The sequence below is a fragment of the Rhinolophus sinicus genome, chromosome 1 (genome assembly GCF_057876585.1).
Source record: "Rhinolophus sinicus isolate RSI-liver-muscle chromosome 1, RSI-T2T, whole genome shotgun sequence".
Lineage (NCBI taxonomy): Eukaryota > Metazoa > Chordata > Mammalia > Chiroptera > Rhinolophidae > Rhinolophus > Rhinolophus sinicus.
The window spans coordinates 72,091,155-72,113,180 of NC_142501.1; the positions used below are offsets into that span (position 1 = coordinate 72,091,155).

The 22,026-nt window shown below is 39.3% G+C and overlaps 1 protein-coding gene across 1 annotated transcript; it reads left to right on the forward strand.

Moving 5' to 3' along the window:
• The first annotated feature begins 1,844 nt into the window (after positions 1–1,844).
• GLIPR1 (GLI pathogenesis related 1) lies at positions 1,845–18,916 on the forward strand. The gene is given in 7 exon segments (XM_019755069.3): positions 1,845–2,136; positions 3,331–3,576; positions 10,521–10,630; positions 16,157–16,242; positions 18,529–18,555; positions 18,657–18,758; positions 18,761–18,916. Coding segments are annotated over 7 exon segments (789 nt in total). The 5' UTR covers positions 1,845–1,962; the 3' UTR covers positions 18,805–18,916.
• Positions 18,917–22,026: the final 3,110 nt, after the last annotated feature.

Consider the following 22,026-nt stretch of genomic DNA (forward strand, 5'->3'; position numbering starts at 1 on the left):
AACTATTGCAATGGGGGAAAAAGACCACAGTATAGAACTGGGATCAATTCCGGATACGACAGAGACAGCTGGGCTTTTATAGCCAAGGAGCAGAGTTGGGGAGGAGGAAAGGGGTTGGTAGCTGGAAAATTACTAAGAGCAGGCCAGCATGATCAGATGTCAAGGGTGGGGACTGGGGAATTTGATTAGATATTGAGAGTGATCAGTATCAAGAGTAGGTGAGATGCTCTCTAAACTGACTTGGCGGGATTCTTGCTAAAACTGGTCTATGCAGGTCTGGCAAGGATGGGCGAGGGGCAAGACTGCACCTAGAGCTTAGAGAAATCTGACGATTTACAGAACTAGTGTTTTAACAACTAGGAACAGGATTTGCAATCAGACACACCCTATGTTAACATCTTACTCGTGTCATGCTATTGGTCCAATTATTTAACCTCCTTATGTCTCAATATTGTCATCTGTAAAGTAGAGATAACGATATATATCTCGCACAGTTATTGTGAGAGCACAGTGAGATAAAATAATATGAAAAAGCCTAGCTTGGTACTTGTCACCACTGCTGCCAACTGACCTAAACTAACATGGCCTCAAACATCGGTTCTTTTCATCAAATGGGTAACCTCATGCAGTGGATGCTAGTTAGACAAATCCTGTTAATTGTCTGAACATTCATTAGTAAACAGTTATAAAAACAGTGCTGCTCTGTCCTTAGACATTCCAACCATACAAGTGTATGAGAGGCTCACCTGAAAGACATTTGAAATCAGGACTGGCCAGGTATCAAGTCAGGTCTGAGTCAAGGCAGGGGACTGACCTCTAGAGAGCTGTGATTGGCTGCTTCTTGACACCTTATTTATGCAATGGAAGGAGGGCATGATATTCCTACAAACCATCCATCTTGAATGCTACTCACTTCACCAGTAGAAATTACTCTTGACCATTTTCTGTTCTAATTAACAAACTCTGGTGTCAACTTCCATAACCATCTCTGAAGTGTTAAAATCACCGCTGGAGTGCAGATTTCTGACTAGAGTACTTCAGAGCCAACTAATTGTTCATAGGATATAGATTAGAGTTCACTTGTATATAGGGGTCGGACAATTAAGTTCATGAACTTTTCACCATGTAAGTGCACAGTGGAAAGTTTGCAAACTTAGTGGTCCAATCAATATCGTACACTGGCATACATAAAACTGGCTTATACCAAGTTATTATTATTGCGTGCAGTGTTATCACACAGACCATATAACAGCAATGTGTTTGTTTGGTTGATAAATAGTATAGTCTTTCTCCCTTTCTGGATCCTTTATCTTTGTCCATCCCCACCTACCCATTCTCATTCTCAATACAATAGGTGAGTAGAGCCTTTTGGAGCCTAAATATTTCTAGAATCAAATTAGAGAGGAATATATAGGGGTATAAGGAATTCTACATCGTCTCTCCCCAAGAAATAAGAAAACTCATCATGTATGTAAAAGGATACATCTAGGTCAAGTTAAGATGTTAACTAGATAGTCCAACCACTGTGTGCTGATATGAATCTTTAAAAAAAGTTTTTAAAAAGCATTTTGCAAAACATTTATAGAAGTAAGAGATGTGTTTTTACTTAACCACCAGAACCTCTGCAAAAATTGAGACTGTTATTTCTGGAGATTCCACAATTTCCCTGGAAGCATCCCCCAACTCAAACAAAAATCTGACTCAGCCTCATAAAAATCTCTGTTGTAATAGGTGCGGTGTCACTGAGAACCACTGAAAAGACAGTTAAGAGCACAAAAGGAGCTGCAAACCATATATGGAGAAACCCATTTTTTTCAAACTTGTGATGAACTCATGTTCCACTTTCTGTTCTCTCACAGCTGAAGCAGGCTGTGCTTTGCAAAACAGAGAGCAACAAGCACAGTCTCAGAACCGGCGGCGGCTCTGGATTCCAGCCTCCTGGGGCGCCACGCCAGACTGAGGATGCGAGTCACACTCGCTGTGACAGCCTGGACGGTTTCTGTAATCTCCAGGTACTCGTATCCAGCAAATGGCTTACCAGATATCAACAACGAAACATTTATCAAAGACTGTGTTCGAATTCATAACAAATTCCGATCAGAGGTGAAGCCAAGAGCCAGTGATATGCTATACATGGTAAGGAAATTATCAGTGTGTGTGGCATTAATTTAGTCAAAAACAAGTAATGTGTATCAGTTTGGGAGGTAAACCCTTGGTACTTGAGTGACTTTTTTTTTTTATTGTGGTTAATGTGGTCGGTAAATTCACCATCTGTGATCAAAACAAACCCAGTGTAGTTCTGACGAGCTCAGCCAGCACATTTTACTTCTCTTTTGGACACTCCCTGTCCTCTGGTTATAGATTGTACTTCTCTTTTTGGTTACTTTCTTCTCAGTTTTGTGAGGTGTTTTTTGGTTCGTTTGTTTTGTCTCTCCTTTTTTTCGGTGCCAGCAAGGTATTGACTTTCTCAGAAAGACACATGGAGTGTGGGGAAAAGATGGTTGATTCAGTCTCGCTTGGGTTTGCATCCCAGCTCTGTGGCTTTGAGACGCTTAGGCAACAAAGTACTGTGGTTATTAAGTTATACAAAATATGTGAAAGACAGCACAGTGTTTTGCACATACCGGTATCCCCTGCTTTTCGAAAGTTCACTTTATGTCACTTCGCTTTTACAAAAGACCTACATTAGTACCTGTTTTTGCTTAACTGAAAGAAATCTGAAGTGGATTTCACTTCTATGAAAACAAACAAACAAACAAACAAACAAAAAACAATGCAGAGAGCAAAAATAGTGTGCAGTGTATGTTTTCCAGCCCTCACAGAGGCAGCGTGCAACCTGAGCAGAGAGAGTGGCCTCGCCAAGCTCCTTCCCAGGAACCACACTCAGCATCTCAGCCTCAAGCCGCCATTGCTTTGACCTATGTCTGTGAGCACCTGTGCTTTATCTCAATTTATTTTGTGCATCCATTAGCAAGATGTGTCGTAAGGTAATTGCCTGTCCGCTTTATACCATTTTGGCTTACCAAAGGTTTCATATGTCTGCTCTACTTTCAGATAGCGGGGGGGGGGGGAACCTGTAATAGATCTTCAGTGTCTCTCACTTAAATTCTAAATTCCACAAAATTAGATGATCATGTGTCCTACGAGCTCTAGTAAATACTCGAAGATGACATTTATAGAAAGAACCTGTGTGCAGTGAGTGGTTCTTTCTCTATTCTTGTCATCACACCTCATGCTCCATTCAAATTCCCACTATACTCACTCCAGTTACATTGCTGGATAACAGGTTCCATTTTTGACCCTCCTGTTCTTTAATGTTTATTTTTGCAGACTTGGGACTCAGCACTAGCCCAGGTTGCAAAAACATGGGCAAGAAATTGTCAATTTGCACATAATATACAGCTGCAGCAACCCCACAAGCTGCACCCAAATTTCACTTCACTGGGAGAAAACATCTGGACTGGGTCTCTCTCCATCTTTTCTGTGTCTTCGGCCATCACAAGCTGGTACAATGAAATTCAATCCTATGACTTCGAGACTCGGAAATGTGATAAGGTCTGTGGCCATTACACTCAGGTAAGGATCTGCCTTGTGTTCTACTTTTGAAACTTTCTTTTTAGGGGTGAGGAGAAAACTAGAATCTGGTGTTAACAAAATACACAAGAAGCTAGTGCAGCTATAAATATGAAAGCGTAGGGGTTATTTTTACTTTTAAAAATGAATAAATGGAGCAGACTCTAATACTAGAGGAGGTAATGGTTGAAGAGTTCAGTTGTGTGGACACAGGTAAAATGTAAGGCCCACCAAGGCTTTGAATAATTTTGATAACAGCTATCTTTCCTTGGGGCTTTATTCCATTTGCGAGCAATCAAAGGACCTTATCAGTGAATGGATTTTCACGTGTGAGTGCCATATAAAATTTGAGGCAGTTGTTTTGGGATTATAAAATTGGGAGAAATAAGCCTCTCAGACAGATTGATGCTTTCATATCCTCTTATTCTTTCAAACATGGACTGAGAACCTATTAAGTACCACAAAAAGGAATAAAACAAGTCCCACCCCATATGGAGAGGCCAAGTATAAACTTGTAGAAACCATCCTGTGGCTTTTCTGCCCCCAAATCAATGGTATTAGTCCCGAAGCCACATTCAGAGCCTCCCACTGAGATTTTTTTTTTTTTTTCTCAAGCTGGTTTTAGCTTTCTAACCCTAACTCAAGTTTGCAACATGATGAAAAGAAATCCCTAGATAGCTTCTTCTGAAGTTTGCTTACTATGCTGCCTTCCTACGCGGGACACATTTTGTTTATTTACTTTTATTTCCTGCCACTCCTTGTGAAACCAAGAACTAAAGGTACTTAACCTATGTTTGACTCGTTTGAATGTACCACAATTTATTGAAATGAGGTATGATGGCAAAAACATTTCTAACAAGGCAGTTAACTTGGAATATCCAGTGTTTTTAAAGCGTAAATGTTGTAGTTCAGCCTTATAAAGGCTTTGATCTCACTGGTATTGTTACAGGTAAAACAAGTTTAGCACAGTTACAGGAGATTATTATGATGAGAAGGAAAGGACTGATTTCAGTACAATTGTCATCTCAAGCTTATTGTAAGAAAGGAGGGGCTATGAAATCATCAGGAGCATTAGTCTGTTTCTTGGAAATATAAGTAAGCGTTCTCTAGACTTATCCCATAAATCATCAATTTTGGTTTATGTTTACAAGCAAATTTGTCCAGAAAATAAATTATGTTGGATTGCCACAAGTCCTAGAGGACAAGAAAGCTGGTACTTGTGCCATTATGCATTACGGTGTTTAAATATCCAGAAATAATTGTCAGTTTGAGGGTGGCAACTCTCATTCAGGCAGTGTTTACGCTTCTCCTCTACACCACGCACTTTGTAAGACACTGGTCATATGTCTTGGTCCAGATTCCTAAAAAACAGAACCTGAGACAATAGCTTATGTGCTAACACTTTACTGGGGAGTACAATCACAGAGAAGCAATTGTGAGAGAAGAACTAAGGAGTGGGCGGGGGAATGAGGGACACAGCTGAGAAGGCCCCTTAGGAGCTGACCTTATTTGGGGAGAGACATATTATGTGTAAATGGACATATTATAGTGCATGGCTGGCACAGTTTAGAGAAACTAACAAAGTGCCATGGGAGCGAGGAGGACAGAGCATCTTATCTGGCCAAAGGGAGATATGGGGACATAAGAGTTGTTCACAGAGCAGGAGACATGAGTCTGCTCTTGAAAACGAAGTGAGAGTTTGTCAAATGAAAAGGAAAGGGAGAAGAACTCCAGGCAACATGAACAAGACTAGAAGGTATACAGTGTGTACATGTGAACCTGGTACTTCAGAAGAATGGCCAAGAGCTCAGCATACCAATTATATAGAGATCTGAAGGCCGTTAAACTGACAACAGACTTGTAAACTATGCCAGTTAGGGCATTCTATGCCCATCATTCCAGAGAGCCAAAACTTGATTTTATGTCATATAGGCCTGAAATTTTAGAAAGCGCCCTCCCCAAATTAATTAAGCTTGCTTGTAAAATTTCCCCTTACATCTAGGGGCAAAAAGGAAGGCCAATATTTTGGACATGAGAAAACTCATTTCCTAAAATCCATTTCCTGGCACACAGATATCAGAGCCCAAGCCGAGTGATCCTAACCTGTTCATCTTAAGGGACCACTATATTCCATCCCCAATTCAGAAGAGGGACCTTCCTCATGCAGCCGTGCCCAAGGACTCCCTGGTTCTGGGAAGATGCATCAGCAGCAATCACTTTTTAAGAGAGTGTGGTACTCAGCTCTCTACGTTTAAGATCTCATTCAATCCTCACCACAAACCTCTGAGAAAGGCACTATCTCTATAGATGAATAAACAGCCTCTGAGAGGTCCAGAAGTTGTTTTCCTAGTGTCATTTAGTCAGTAAGAGGAAGAGTTGGGATTTGGGTATCAGGTACGTTGTAAGAATTAAATAATATGATGTATGTAAGCTATGTAGTGAAGTACTAGTATGTAATAAGCATTGAACAAAAGTCAGATCTCTTCCGTGAGCGGGTTTTCCTCCAGTTATACTTGGAAAAGGCTCTGACAGCTTAGTTAAAGACTGCCTGTTTTCATCCTTGCATGAAACTTTGCTGGGAAGATTCAAGACTACTCAGTTGTCATTCTAAATTCATGCTGGAAACTACCTCAAGCAGATATTATAACCTCCCACCTATTTTCATCTTCTATTAACACAAAGCAAGCTACTTTCAGACTGTGGCCCATAAAGGGTAGTTGTACAATATAAAAACAATAAATTCAGATCCATTATTACCTCATAAAAAGGTGTGAGAGTTCTTGACATGTTAACCCAACATTTCAGCTCTGTTTTCACCAAGGATAGATTTGCATTGTGGGAGAATGTTGGTATATCAATATGGAAGGTTATTCAAATTAGATATTTTGTTGCCCTCAGTACAGCTTTGCAAAGTTTGGAAATAGTTTAATTTAAATATCTGGGCGGGGCAGCAGTTTAGGTTTGGTAGCATTGAGAATGCCCACTAGATGGCACTATTGGTCTCATTTTTGTTTTTATCCACCCACCCCTCCCCACCCCACCCTCCACCCCAACCCTCTTGAAATTTTTGTTATTTTTTACCCTCTCAGAACCAATGCAAGTGTGACATGTTTCACAGTTTCTCTAGCTGGCTTTTTATGCATCGCAAGTTTACCATATCTGATAACGAACTAAAGAACGGACAGGGGAAGTGGTGGGAAGGGGTTGTTAGCCAGAAGGGAGAGGCATGCCTGCCTCCACGGATTTCCCCAAATGAAACATGTCTGTTAGAAAGGCATAGAGATTCATTCCTGGTTCTGCTAAAAGGCAAAGCACTCCGAAGGCATCTTGCTTAAGCCGTGGGCTGTCCTCACAGTACTTCCTGCTGGTCAGGGAGAATGAGATTCCAAGTTTCAACTGTAAAACTCAGGGGCAACAGCTGAGGCTGAACATGATGCTGCATGTAAAGTGCTTCACACTAGCCTGGCACTGGGTAATTTCTCAATAATGAGGAGCTCTTATTTTTTTATAATTGTGGGAGTTTTTATTTACCATATTAAAAGAAATGAAAAAAGAAACAAAACAAAATAAACAAAAAAAACAGGAATCTGCCTGATAAAATATAATCTCAAAAACTTTAAAGTGGAAAAAAACTAGCTATAAGAGAAGTAAACATGAACATTTGCTGAGTGTTTGCTATGCTCCAGAAGCTGTTCTAAGCACTTTCTTATTAGCCCATTTAAAATGTCAAAATAAGCCTGCTGAGTTGGTGTTATCCTCGTTTAAAAGACAAAGAAGCTAATGCCAAGGTCACACAGTGAGTGGCTGAGCTGGGATATGAACTCAGGCTTTGCAGATCCAGAGCTCATAAACTGAACCCAGAATTTGAACAGCCATGAAGCTTTTAAAAAGAGACCAATTTGAATGGATAAATAAACTGTGGTACATCCATGCAATAAATACAACTCAGCAATGAAAAAGAGGGACTACTAATGGATTCGACAATATGAATCTCAAATGCTTATGTTAAGTGAAAGAAGCCAGATTCAAAAGCTACATTTAAACCAATCCCATTTGTATAACCTTCTGGAAAAGGCAAAAGTACAGAGACAAAAACCAGATTAATGATTGCAAGGGGCTGGGGGTGGGATAGTGCCTGACTACAAAGGGGCACAAGGGAACTTCTGGGGGTGATGGCTCTAGATCTTAAATATGAATAAAGCTACACAAATATATGTTTGGCAAAATTCATAGAACAGTACATCTAAAAAGGATGGATTTTACTGTATGTTAATTACAACCTGACTTTTACAAAAAGACACCAACTAACACACAAAAATGAATACTAACTAGCATTTGCACACTCTTGGAAAAAAGAGACCCGAAATCGAAAATAAGGTAGAATATGGAAGAAAAGCATAAAACATTAAAAGTTGAGGGGTGAACCCAAAGATTAAGAATACTTGAGATACATCTACCCAGGAAGAGGTGCTCAAAGACCAAAGGATAAAACTATATAAAATGAGCTAAAGTAGTAGTAAAAGGAATACAGGCAACAGTGAACCCAGTTAGCATGCATAAGAATCCCCAGAGGAACTTGTTGAAATACAGATTTCAAGGACAATTCTGATTCAGTCAGTCCCTCTGAGATGGGTCCCAGAAATGTGCATTTTAAACAGGTAAAATCACTTTGAGATGCGGTGAATAGAAAGTAAGACTTTTTTTTAAATAAATAGAAAACTGATTGGAAAGTAAAAGTACAAGGAACAAATCTGAGAATTAACGGCCATAAAGCTAGGACCTCTTAAAGAGATAGAGGCCGAACCATTTGGTTACCTGGAGTTCCCTCCAGGGGATTCCTGGGTGTGAGGTGAAAGGAAAACACCCCACTTGGATCAGGGAGCAGGGCGGGCTGTCCCTGCCCAAAGAGAGCACTGCTCGTCTGTGGGAGCCCAGTAGCTGCCTTCCCAGATCCTCCCCAGTTGCCAAACCAAGGAGGACAGAAGGAGGAGCAGCTGCACTCCCTGACGCTTTGCCAACTCTCCCTCGACCCTCCTCTGCCTCCTACCCCACCTTTAAGACTTAGAGAAGCTCAGACTGCATCCTAGGCTCCCCTCTTCCCTTAGTTTATACTCTTTCCCCGGGGAGCGGTTTTTATTGATTTTTTTTTTTTTTTTTTTTTTACGTGATCTTGATCATTTTCTGCAGCCACAATGGCCTTGGGTCAGTTCTGAGCCTTTCTCACCTTGGATTCATCGGTGGATGGCGCCCTCTGCTGGAAGACTGCGGGCTCTCAGACCAGTTCCCTCCAGCTTCATTTCCGCCTCACCAATTCAGGGCAGGGCCCATGCTATATATGTCTTTAGCACCCTTTGCTTCCTCTGCACAGTGGTCAGAAGCCTGCGAAATGGTTTCATGATGACTTTTCTCTAGGCATCCACTGGCTCCAGCCCACTCACTTTTGCATCCCCCAAGTTCAGCACAATTCTTGTCACAAAGATGCAAAACAATTAATGAGTAAAAAATAATTTAAAATGCAATTTAGTATCACTCTAAAAAGGAGTGCTTTAAATGGCTTTTAAATACTTTTTAAAATATTTTTAAAATACTTTTTAAGTGCTTTTAAACACATTTTTCTTTAGGCTTCTGTGATACCACTCTGTTGAGACAAGCTATATAACTTGTGGGGCCCAGTGCAAAATGAAAATGTGGAGCCCCTTGTTTGAAAATAAGGGAAAACTGCCACTAAATGTGCTAAAATGTGTGACAGCCTTGAATTAAATCAAGTATGCAGCTCTTCTGATCATGGGGTCCGGCTCCCTAGAGCTGGCTGTTCTTGGTTTCCCTCCGATGTCACTGACCGCTCCTTTTAATCTGCTTTGCTGGCAGTTGTTCTTTATCCCACGCTTTCATTTACTTTTTCTCTGCTATTATCTTTGCCTGTGTGATCTAATCTAGTCCCATGTGTTCCAGATTTGTATCTCTAGTCTTGACCTGCAGATGTTTCTATCCAGCAGCCAAGTCAGCCTGCATTTGGACCTCTGACAGGCATCTCAAAAGCAACACGACTTGAACAGAAAACCCCATGCATGCTCCCACCCACCATCCTCCTTCTGTAGTTTTCCTCACCTCTACAAAGGTGTTTGGGCCCAAAACATTAACTTGATTTTTCTCTTTCCCTCTTGCCCCACACTCAAAGGAAAAGAAAATCCTTTCCGCTTTACCTCTAAGCTGAACCATGAACCTGACCAGTTCTCAAGAGCTCCGCTACCTTCATCCACGAGTGATCTTTCTTCTGTGTCTTGTACCACTGAGACAGCCTCCCAAGGCCCCTCCCTCTTTCTTCCCTTGCTTTTCTCAGTCCATTTACTGCATAAAAACATGGGATCCTCCTCTGATGTGAAAAAGAGCCTATCACTCATTTACCTACGAGATTCCCCAGGACCTGCTCTGCTTCTGACCTCATTACCTCCGACCCTCCCCCACTCACTGGATCCCAGCTCTGTTGGCCTTCCTTCCGCCACTCACATCTCGGGACCTCTGCCCTGTGGGCTCCCTCCGCATGGAATACTCTTCCTCCATCATATAATTGTCCTTCACTGGCATTCTGAGGGCTGCCTCCTCATCGTTCTCCAGCTTAAATGCCACCTCCCCAGAGACGTCTTCCCTGAAGACCCAAGTTAAAGCACCCCCCCTCTTCCCTATCAGTCACTCTCTACCATGCCACTCTGTTTTATTTCTTCACTGCACTTTCAAAAATTATCTGTTATTCATTATATGTTTATGTCACACACCGACACACACACCATTCATAATAATTTACAAGTCTTGTTCTGAGCATCTGAAAACTTCTCTGGTGGTAAGTGTCCTAACTAGAGCGCGTATACCTCACCATGTTTATGAAGGCCTAATCATACTCAAATGTGCTTTTTATATCTTTCGCTTATTAAAAATCCGTTTTCTTTCAGGTTGTTTGGGCAGATAGTTACAAAGTTGGCTGTGCAGTACAATTTTGTCCTCACGTTTCTGGTGTTGGCTTTTCTAACGCAGCACATTTTATATGCAACTATGGACCAGCGTAAGTGCCCAAATCAACCTCTTTCTGAATTTTTTAAAAAATTATTTTAAAAGTATTTAACTTCATTACAGAAAATCAAAATAAAGTGTAGAAAAGAAAGTTAATATGACCCTTAAGTTTTCTGCCCAGAGATCTATTCCATTAACATTCTGGTACATTTTTCTTTATATGTGTGTTTGTGTGTGTGTATGTGTGCGTAAACCCTTTATAAATACTACCTGAAAACACAAACATATTTTTAAGAGTAGCAAGACTAAAATGTTTTCAGGGACACAGATTAATTGGATATGGTACAGCACAAATATGGTACAGCACAAAATGTATGATATTATTACATTTATTGGCTTATTAAAAACTTGGCAATTTTTACAAAATTTTCAAAACAAACATAACTCTGAATTGAATTCCTCAGTTTATATAACTTATTTCATTTACTTTTGACAGTCTTCTTTTTGAAATGGATGCAGTTTTTTTCTCTGTTTGGAAAATGGGGAAGACACATGACATCTCCCCCACCTTCCATTAAACTTACATATATGTGCTTATGCCTCATACATATATTTAGAAAACTGAGATCATACTGGAAATACACGTTTTCCATTTTTTTTACTTAAAATTATACTATGATGAGTATTTCCCTGTCATAAAAATTTTAAGCATGACATCAATAGCTATAAAATATACGAGCGATAATGCTTGTATAATGCTTACCATGTGCTACATACTGCTGTAAGTGCTTCGCATATATTAACTCACTTAACCTTCACAAAAAGTCTATGAGACAGGTCCTGTTACTGCCTCAGCTTCTTATAAGAAAACTGAGGCACTGACGGGATGAGTAGCCTGCCCAAAGTCCCACAGTTAGTGAGTGTTGCAGCTGGACTGTGACCTGGGCTGTCTGGCTCTTGATGACCACACAACAGCTCATCCTATTGAAGAATTTGATTGTTCCCTGTAATTTTTATTTTTAATCTCTGATGAACAACCTCGAATATAAGTCTTTGGTCACATCTATTTCCTTACAGTTCCTAGAAATGGTATACTAAGTAAAAGGTGTGATCATTTTTAAGTGTTTTAAAAGTACATAATGTAAAATTGTCCTCCACTATTATTATATCAGTTTATACTTCCTCATCAGTACTGGATATTATAATTTCCCAGTACTTTCTAATTTGATAAAAATGGCACTTCATGTTTTCTTTTGCATCTCTTTGACTACTAGTGATTATCTTTTTACTTATTAACATTCCTTCTTTTGTGAATCATATGATTTGCTCATTTTTCTACTAGAGTGATTTTCTTAATGACTTGTGGTACCGCGTATATCCCCGAAAATAAGACCTAGCCAGACTTTTGGAGCAAAAATTAATATGACCTGGTCTTATTTTAATATAGGACCAGGTATAATATAATATATAATACCAACTCTTATGTTAATTTTTGCTCCAAAAGATGCATGAGAGCTGATTGTCCGGCTAGGTCTTATTTTCGGGGAAACATGGTAGTTGCTTATATTTAGAAGCTTTTAACCCTTTGTCATATATAACAATTTTTTTCTTTAATGTTGCCCTCAAATTTCATTTGGATTTTACCAATGTTTGGCATTCGTGAAGATTTATTAGAAAAAAACCTCTCTCTCTTTCCTGAAGTAATGTTCAGAAGAGATGTTTGATAGTCTGTGGGTGGGAGTGAGGAGACTGAAAATCAGGTGTCGTTCAAAAGATAAAAACTTTTACTTAAAACCCCAGGGTCAGAAAATAAGGGAAACCCAGAAAAAACTAGCCAAAGCCATGTCAATCAGTGGTTACTTTTCATGACATTTATATAGCTTAATGGTTAAAATACAGGCTCTTGAGATCTACTACTTTAGGTCACTTACTGTGTGACCTCAGATGAGTTACTTAACCTCTCTGAATCTCAGTTTCCTCTCTCAAAGATCAGGATAATAACAGTGCCTACTATTATTGAGTAGCTATGAAAATTACATGAGAAAGCTATGTAAAACACCAAGTATATGCAATGCTTGGCAATGATGATTGTTTGAGAAGCGTTCATAATTGTTATTGTTGTTATAATGAAATACAAATGTGAATTCTCCTGGTTTAGTCACTTTACTTACCTTCAGAGTTATAAACAATATTAAGTTATAAAACTTGTAACTAGCTATAATGCTTCTATAAAGACTGAGTAACATTCATCTATTCATACAAATAAATATATTCATACATTCAATTATTCAACAAATATATTTGTTTACTGAGCTTCAAAGGACAACAAGCCAAACACAGTCCCTGCCTTTATGAAATTTACAGTTATGGCGCATATAGGCAATAAAAATATAAATAATATCACTGACTGTGATAGGAATAATGAAGGAAATAGAAATAATACGGTAATCGACACTGTCAATTGGCAGGGCCGTTATCTGAGCTAAAACGATCAAGGAAGAGCTTTCGGTGATACGTTTAGGCTTTGGCATGAAGAATGAGAAGGAACCAGATACGTGAATAACTCCAAGAACAGATGTCTTGTGGAGAAAACAACTACAAAGCTCCTACAGGGAGGATTAAAGAGCAGACAGGAGACCAGGGTGCCTGGCCCCCTGAATGAGACACAACTGGGAGAAAAGCAGCTCAGATCTTACAGGGCCTGAGCGCCATGGCGAATTTCACTTCGTTCACACCACAAGAGGAAGCCATCCAAATAGTTAAAGCTAGTGAGTCCTGCGTTACCTATGGCAAGCCGCCTGCATGACGTGTGGAGGATAGATTGGAGGGTATACGTGGGAAGTACAGAGACCAGTTAGAAAGGTCCTCACTTCGTTCTGAGCTTGTTTCTTTTGTATACAAAACATCATAGGCCCCCATTCAGCGTAATTCTAAGAAGTTCACTATCCTCCCCAATACTTCTGAGATTTCCTCAGAATGGGGTGTGGTGTGTTTAATTCTCCTTCACCTGTATTACAGCTCTGGAGCGATGCCCTCAGCTTGTTTCCAGTGCCCAGCAGTTTTGACCCCTCTCCTGGCTGCTTCTATAACAGATAAAATTACTGAGTACTCCTCCTGTGCTAGGCACTGTTCTAACTATGAATGAATTCATCTTTACAGTGTCCATATGAGGATGATACAATTATTTATTTATATCTCTGACCTACCATGTTTCCCTGAAAATAAGACCTAGCTGGGCAATCAGCTCTAATGCATCTTTTGGAGCAAAAAATAACACCGGTCTTAGATTAGATTAGATAAGACCTGGTCTTATATTAAATTAGATTAGATAAGACCCGGTCTTATAGTAAAATAGTATAATTTTTTTATATTAATTTTTACTCCAAAAGACACATTAGAGCTGATTGTCTGGCTAAGTCTTATTTTTGGGGAAACACGGTCTATTATCCCAAATACAGACACAATTCTCCTTTATTCCTCTAGGACCTACTGAGCAAGGCTATGCTGTGTAATAGAGTAGTGGATTAGTGAGAGAGGATTCTAACACAGAAGAGGAAATGACAATCCTGTCAAATAGTCTAGTACTTAGTACACTCTGGCCGCCACTGCTTGGGGACCCTCACTCATATCTATCTTTTTCTTTAAAGATCCGTCTTTTCTCTTCCTCAGTGTCCCAGGGCCCCAACTCTTTATCTCTCAGGGGAAACACTAAAACTCCCCGCTTCTCTATTGGGTGGAATACTTTAAGTCCCTTTGTCTCAGTCACTCCCATCTAGACAAATCCAGGCCTGCCAGTCATGTTTCTCCCAAGATGAATTCTGCCATTTCCCTAGAACTCACAACTGCCTTCTTTTTAGCTTGTTTTTGAAGTAGCAATTTTCCTTTCTTCTTTATACTTTGCAATGCACAATTAAACAAAGAATGAAGTAGCATAAATGGTTTTAGTGAAACATCCTAGAACTTAACCTCTCAATGAGTATTGTGCTTTCTAACAATGAAAGATATTCCAATGAGTAATGTCCATTTGGACATCGTTTATACTTGTTATTAGAGTTGCCACTGCATTTCTTTGACTACTTTCCACAGTGTAGAGTAAGCATGAGGGGAAATTTAATTTCTGAAATAACCTAATTTAGGAGCCAAAAGAGATTAGAACATATATTTTGGGTTGGAAATGAGATGTTAATATAATGTTTCCAAAGGGCGAGTTCTTAACTTTGGAGGTAAATGTATAGTATTACGGGAGTCCCTGAACTTGGATTAGAAAAAAAGTAACACCTTTATTTTCACTAACCCCTATTGAAAATAACATTTTATTATGAATGAAGGTAATACTCCAGTCATATCAGCAACATCTGTGACTTCATATTAGCATTATTATATCTTTGTAAATATCAGATGTTTTCATATCACATTCCAGTTGCGGCAGATTATCACAAAATATAGTTTTTATTCATCATTACTTTGAAGTTAGTGTAATTATTAGACTCCCTGCTAGACCTTATCTAATTCTTAATAAACAGATGTTACTATAGCAAATATTTTTACCATTTTGATAATCAATTTAATTGGTTTTCTTTATAATCCTATGAACTTTACTTTATGCATTTAAAACCAATTTTCAGAAAGAGTCCATAGGTTCCCTCAGGCTGCCAAAGGGTACTATGACACAAAAAGATAAGAACTCCTTTCCAAAAGCAGAGTTCCAAAAAGGATTAGTGCAGTGGCAAGTTCACTGAAACAAATACACAGCTTCTCATCACTGCTACTCAGAATATATTCATGGAGACATAAAATGTCCGGATATTATTTCACTTTTTAGTCTGTGACCTTGGTCAAGTCCTTACACTCCGTGCCTCAGCCTCTAGCTATAGAATGGAGATAAATAAGTAATTGTATCATCCTCATATGGACACTGTAAAGATGAATTCATTCATACTTAGAATAGTGCCCAGCACACGAGAGGTACTCAGTAATTTTATCTATTATTCATAGCACATATTTTATGTGAAAACAAATGACACTTTAGAAATTCCATGATTGCTTATGTCCTTTTGTTAGGCACCTACCCAGACAAATGGGTAGTTTTTATCCAATAAAAACTATGGCGCCTTGTAGACTGAGGAGAGTAAAAGTGGGTCATGCTGCCTTTTCTAAGGTAGACAGTGTTTGGATGGCAGTTATCATACAGGCCAGACAGTAAGCAGAACCAGCACTGCCCTGGAGCCAGGCAAATCTAGGTCTCATTCTGACTCTGCCATACATTGTGATTTGGGGCAAATTCCTTAATCTCTTAGAGCTTTAGTTTCCTTGTCTCTAAAATAGAAATAAAAACAACTTCCTCCCAGAATTCTCTTAAGAACTAAATGAGATGTAGATTAAGGCAGGTTCCTAGACAGAGGCACGTAGAATGAACCCAAATGCAGCAGGCTTCCATTTCTCCTTCCCTCACTCCACTTCTCCTACCAACCCTCTGAATCTGTGGGCTTCCATCCTATGGATTTAGTCAAGGATTCATAGTAAATTGCAATTGAAAAAAAAAATCTCTTCTAATGGACAGTTTTCTTCTATTTTATAGAGGAAATTACCCAACTTGGCCATATAAAAGAGGATCCACCTGCAGTGGTTGCCCCCAAAACGACATGTGTTTGGACAACCTCTGTGGTGAGTAAAAGAAACAATCTCTGATAATGCAATGTGTTGGGAACTATTGTAAGTTTCTACAGTTAAGAATGCAAACGTGTCTTATCCTCATATCTATTTTTAGGGAGGCTGGCATCAGGTAGCAATCAAACCAAGGGCTAATTGTCCTTGGAATGAATGTATGTTTAAGATAAATTTAAGGAAGTAAATAATACCCTTTTCATTTAGCTCTAATCAGTACAAAAAAAATGACTTATGTTGGAAACTGTAGATCCAAGATTTGCTCATGTCAACAAGATCAAAAATTTGTGTAACAAAGATAGCCAAAGGAACAGAATTCTGAATTTTGTGATACTATCTTCCAAGGCAGTCTTGGCTTGTATTTTCATCTACAGAACTAAACGAATGAAATAAAGCTGCAGTGTGGCACTTTTTGTTAGCACCTAATGAATGAAGAACAATGTAGAAGGCCAATGACGATAACGTCAAGGATGTTTTAGTAAAAACTTCCCGGCAAAATTCTGCTTTGTAACTTTGAACTGTTAATACATAATTGGCCAAGAGTTTATTTATGGTTCCTCTTCCAGACACATTCCTTTCCATCCCAGTATATTTCTCATTTTTTCCCATGGTGTGAAGGAAGGAAACCTGTTAAGCTAGTGGAGTGGTGCAGATCCTGTAGTACCTTTGTGTCCACATCTGTAACCAACTGACCTTCTCAGAGCTCCGGGCTGGGGTTGGGCGCTTAGAGCAGGGGCGGGATAGCATGGACCGAATTTAACTGCGTAAATTTTGTTTGGCGAAAGTGTCCCACTGCTTACATGTTTTCTAAGGTCCCTACTAGGTCTAGAATTATAAAATTCTTTTAAACTGCTTGGTCCCTTCCTCCTGATTTGTAAACACTGAACTCTCAAGTGTTCAGTGTACTACTCCAAGTACAGCAGCACTTTTTTCACCAACTTTCTGAGCCTGTCATTTCTCTCCCAGCTCAACCATTCTTGACTTCACTCATATCAGTTTTGTTGCGAGAACTCAATAACATGTATGTACATATATATATATATATATTTTTTTTTTTAACATGGACCTGGCAGACGATAGTACTCAATAAATATCCATTTTTCTCAAATTCATCCTCCCTGTAATCCCAAATCTTGAATTTACTCATGGTGTTTCGGGCGTTTTTTTTATGCCAAAATTTTTAGGTGATGTTTTTATGCCAATGAAGAAAATCAGTGATGAATACTGGGATAGTTATTGTAAATTATTTAAAGAATAATTGTTGCCATTAGTTAGTTGTCTGTCTTTCCCACTGGATCCTAAATTCCAAATATGTAGGAATTATGCCAACCTAATTTACCTTTATATCTACGATGGCTATTCTGGCTGGTAAATAAGCGCTAATAGACTGCATGTTTTCTAAAAAAAAAATAAAAATAAGAAAAGAAATAAAAAATTTCATTTTGCAAATCTAGATAATTAGTAATGACACAATGATAACAACAAGAACATTGCTGGAGTTTTAGTTTGTGATCTTGGAGATCCAGCTTGAGATGGTCTCTAACCTTGTAGAATAAAACACAAAAAACTAAGGCTGTATGTTGAATAATAAAAAGCCCCTGGACTCTTAAGAAAAATAAAGGAAAAATACATGCTAACTTGCATGGGGGTAAGGGTTAGAAGATAAAAGATTTATTTAAACAGACTTCATCTCTGACAAATTATGGCAAACACTAGAGGAAAAAATTATTTTGTGGTCTTCTCAATAGTGTTGATAGGTTCAATGAATATCCATGGAGGCTAAATCAGGACAGTTTTGCAAAATGTGCTGGGCATACTGAAGATACACAAGACTATTTAACTAGTGGAGTCAATGGGAGAGGAGACCAATGTGTCTTTACTGTTGATCGATCATAAATAGTATCATTCTTCTAAGGGAGGAATTTCTTTTCAGGATTATATTTTAATAAATTGCTCACTCTGATTATTATTAATTCTTTATTTTTATTTTAAAATTCTAATGTTTTAATTTTATTTTAATTGTATTTATTATCTGGTAATTATGGTATGTAAAATGACTTTCCATTTATAATAGTGGTATATAAAAAATTTATATATTAAGTTCATATTTAAAAAGTTGATTTGAAACTATCAAGTTAGTGCAGGTAGCACAAAAAAATCTTGACAAACACTGCAACAAAGCCAAAGCGACAGTTAACAATTATAATTAGAGACTTGGCTTTTTAAAATAAAACAAAAGCCTTACCGGTAACCTACTTTTTAAATTGTTTTCTTCTGACTTTACAGCTAACCCACGGCGAGACAAAGTCACACGTATGTATATAAATCTTAAATTGTTTCACTAAGATCTTTGGAATTACGTTACTGCATTATGAGAACCAGTTTTAAGAGGATATTGTATGTTTGTTTCACAGGTTACTACTCCATTGTGTATCCAGACTGGCCACTGTCTGTACGGAATAGATACCTATCTCTCTTTCTCATTGTTAGTCCACCAATACTAATACTGAGTGCTATTATTTGGTCAAGAACAAATGGCCTCATTTAGTTCTTTTGGACTAATACAATCCAGAAAGACAATTTAAAAGCTCATTCAATATGACTTCTTAAAAAAATAGCAATTACTCTAGATTAATTAAACTTTAAATATCTGGTTTTCCTCACTCTCTTACAATTTGACGTCTTTCTGGTTTATCACGTTCTCAGACTCCAAATACCATAGTAATTAACAGATTTAAGAGACCTTGCTCTTTTCTGCTTGTGGGTTGTTTAATCTTGGAACAAAACATAAACTGAGATTACAAAAAGAAACAAGCCTACATGTTCAATAGTTATCAGTAGAAAGAGCACTTAAAAAAAAAAAAAAAAAAACACCTGCATTTATTTTCCTGAAAATCAAATGCTGGGATATAATTATATTTAAAGACTAACCAATGGCAGACAGCATATTGTGGAACCTCTCAGCCATTATCACATCCTATTATTTCATCCATTATCACATCCTCCATTATCATACCTATTTCTGGTACTTTTTCCATCAGCTTGTAGGGAAATGTGGAGCAAGCCCTCTAACTATACATGTAATTAAGAAAAAGTTCTATATGAGGAGGTCCAAGATGGCAGAGTACATAAACGCAGCGCTTGCCTCATCCCGTGATCACATCAAAATTACAACTAAATTATAAAACAATCAGGATGGAGAACCATCTGAAGTCTAGCTGAACAGAAGTTTTATAACTAAGGATATAAAGAAGCCATGTCGAGACTGATAGGCGAGGCGGAAACGCAAAATAGGCAGGCCCCACACCCATGTGTGGCCATTTAAAATGTGGAGTGATATCTCGGCCACAGAGGTTCCCCATGAAGAAGCGAGGGATCCCAGAACCCACCAGACTTCCCAGCCTGGAGTACTGGTGTCGGGAAGAAGAGCCCCAACTTCTGGCTGTGAAAAACAGTGGGGATTCTGAACATCCAGGTGGAACACAACGCCTAGGGAAACCCAGACAGCCTCTCAAAGGGCCCGCACAGGCACTCACCCTGGGCTTCGGTGGAGGTCCGGTAACTCTGGAGGCGTTGGAGACATATGGGAAGAGTCCTTCCGGGCAAGGTCGGGACAGTCCCGATTTTCCCTTTGTGGCATCCTCTTCCCATGCAGCTGGCAGGTGGGGGCCATCTTTCCCACAGGGTGTTGAGCCCATCCCTACAGGCCAAATCTGAATCTGATTGGCCTGGTGAGCTCCACTGCTCCACCCTGCTGACTCACTGGGACCCTGCCCCACTCAACTTGCTTACTGCAGGAGGCTTTAATTAGCAGCTGAACCTTATGGGAGTCAGCAGGTGGCAGCAGGCCTCGGAGTGTCCTGGCTTTTTGCAGAGCTACTTGAAACCCAGTACTGGTGGCAGCCGTCCTCAGTTTGCAACGTGGCCTCTCCCACTCACCTCCAAGTACAGCACAGGCAACAACCAACCATGAATCATTTTGTAGCTCCTACCAGGGACCCCCCTGCCAGTCACAGGCAGTGGCTGACCTGGGCCTGCACTGGAGCCCCTCCCAAGAGGCCCCAGAACCAACACACTTGGAGGTTGGCTTCAAACCACAGCAGAGCACCACACAATTAGCCCTACAAGCAGCACACAAAGGGTGGTCTCAACAGGCACCAGAGCCTATTGGGGCAAATCCCACTCTATGGGGTAAGCCCCCTGCACAGCAGCCCATAAGCTCTGTGGGTGTGGGCAAACCCCACAACCAGTCAGCCTGAGGGTCAACACCACCCACTGATGTGCCAATAGCAATCAAAGCTCAACTGTAACAGGAGGGCACATTCAACCCACACAAGGGACACTCCTGGAGCACCCAGCACAGGTGACCAGGGAGATTGTGCCCCTGAGCCCCACAGGAGCCATATTACATAAGGCCACCAACCAAGACTGAGAGACATAGCAACCCTACCTAATACATAGAAACAAACAGAGAGGAAGCCAAAATGAGGAAACAAAGAAATGAGTCCCAAATGAAAGAACAGGAGAAAACTCCAGAAAAGTAACTATATGGAGGCAAGCAAACTACCAGATATAAAGTTCAAAATAAGTTATAAGGATCCTCAGGAACTTAGTGAGAACTTAAACAGAGAGATAGCAAGCATAAAAACGGGCATAGAAACCATAAAAAAGAACCAGTCAAAAGTGAAGAATACAATAACTAAAATGAAGAATGCACTAGAAGGAATCACCAGCAGACTAAATGAAACAGAGGATTGGGAATACAAGGTAGCAGAAAACACCCAATCAAAACAGCAAAAAGAAAAAAAAAAAAAATGAGTATAGTTGAGATCTCTGGGACATCCCTAATTAACATTCACATCATAGGGGTACCAGAAGAGAGAAAGCAAGGGATTGAGAATCTATTTGAAGAAATAATGACAGAAAACTTCCTCCTGGTGAAGAAAATAAGACATACAAGCCCAGGAAGCAGAGTCCCAAAAAAGATGAACCCAAACAGGCCCACACAAAGACACATTATAATTAAAATTAAAAGGTTAAAGACAGAGAAAAGTCTAAAAGCAGCAAAAGCAGATACCTATAAGGGAGCTCCCATAAGACTGTCAGCTGATTTCTCAACAGAAACTTTGAGGCCAGAAGGGATTGGGATGAAACACTCAGTGATGAAAAACAAAGACCTACAACCAAGGGTACTCTACCCAGCAAAGCTATCAGACTAGATGAAGCAGAGGATTGAATCAGCGATGTGGAAGACAAGGTAGCAGAAAACAGATAGGAGAACAAAGAGCTTCTCCGATAAGAAAAAGCTAAAGGAATTCATCGCCACCAAACTACTATTGCAAGGAATGTTAGAGGAACTAACTTAAGATGGAAAAATAAAAAATATGAATGGTAAAATGGCAATAGCTACATATTTATCAACAATTACTTTCAATGTAAATGGATTAAATGCTTAATCAAAAGACATAGGAGGGCTGAATGGATAAGAAAACAAGACCCTTATATATGCTGCATACAAGAGACTCACTTCAGATTGAAAGACACACACAAAGTGCAAGTAAAGGGATGGAAACAGTTATTTCATAAAAATGGAAACAAAATAGCTGGGGTAGCAAACTAATACCAGACAAAATAGACTTTAAAACAAATGCTATAATAAGAAACAAAGAAGGACTTTGTAATCCCACTTCCCGGTATTTATCCGAAGAAACTCAAAACACTACTCCGAGGTAATGTGTGCATCCATGTTTATTGCAGCATTGTTTATGATGGCCAAGATGTGGA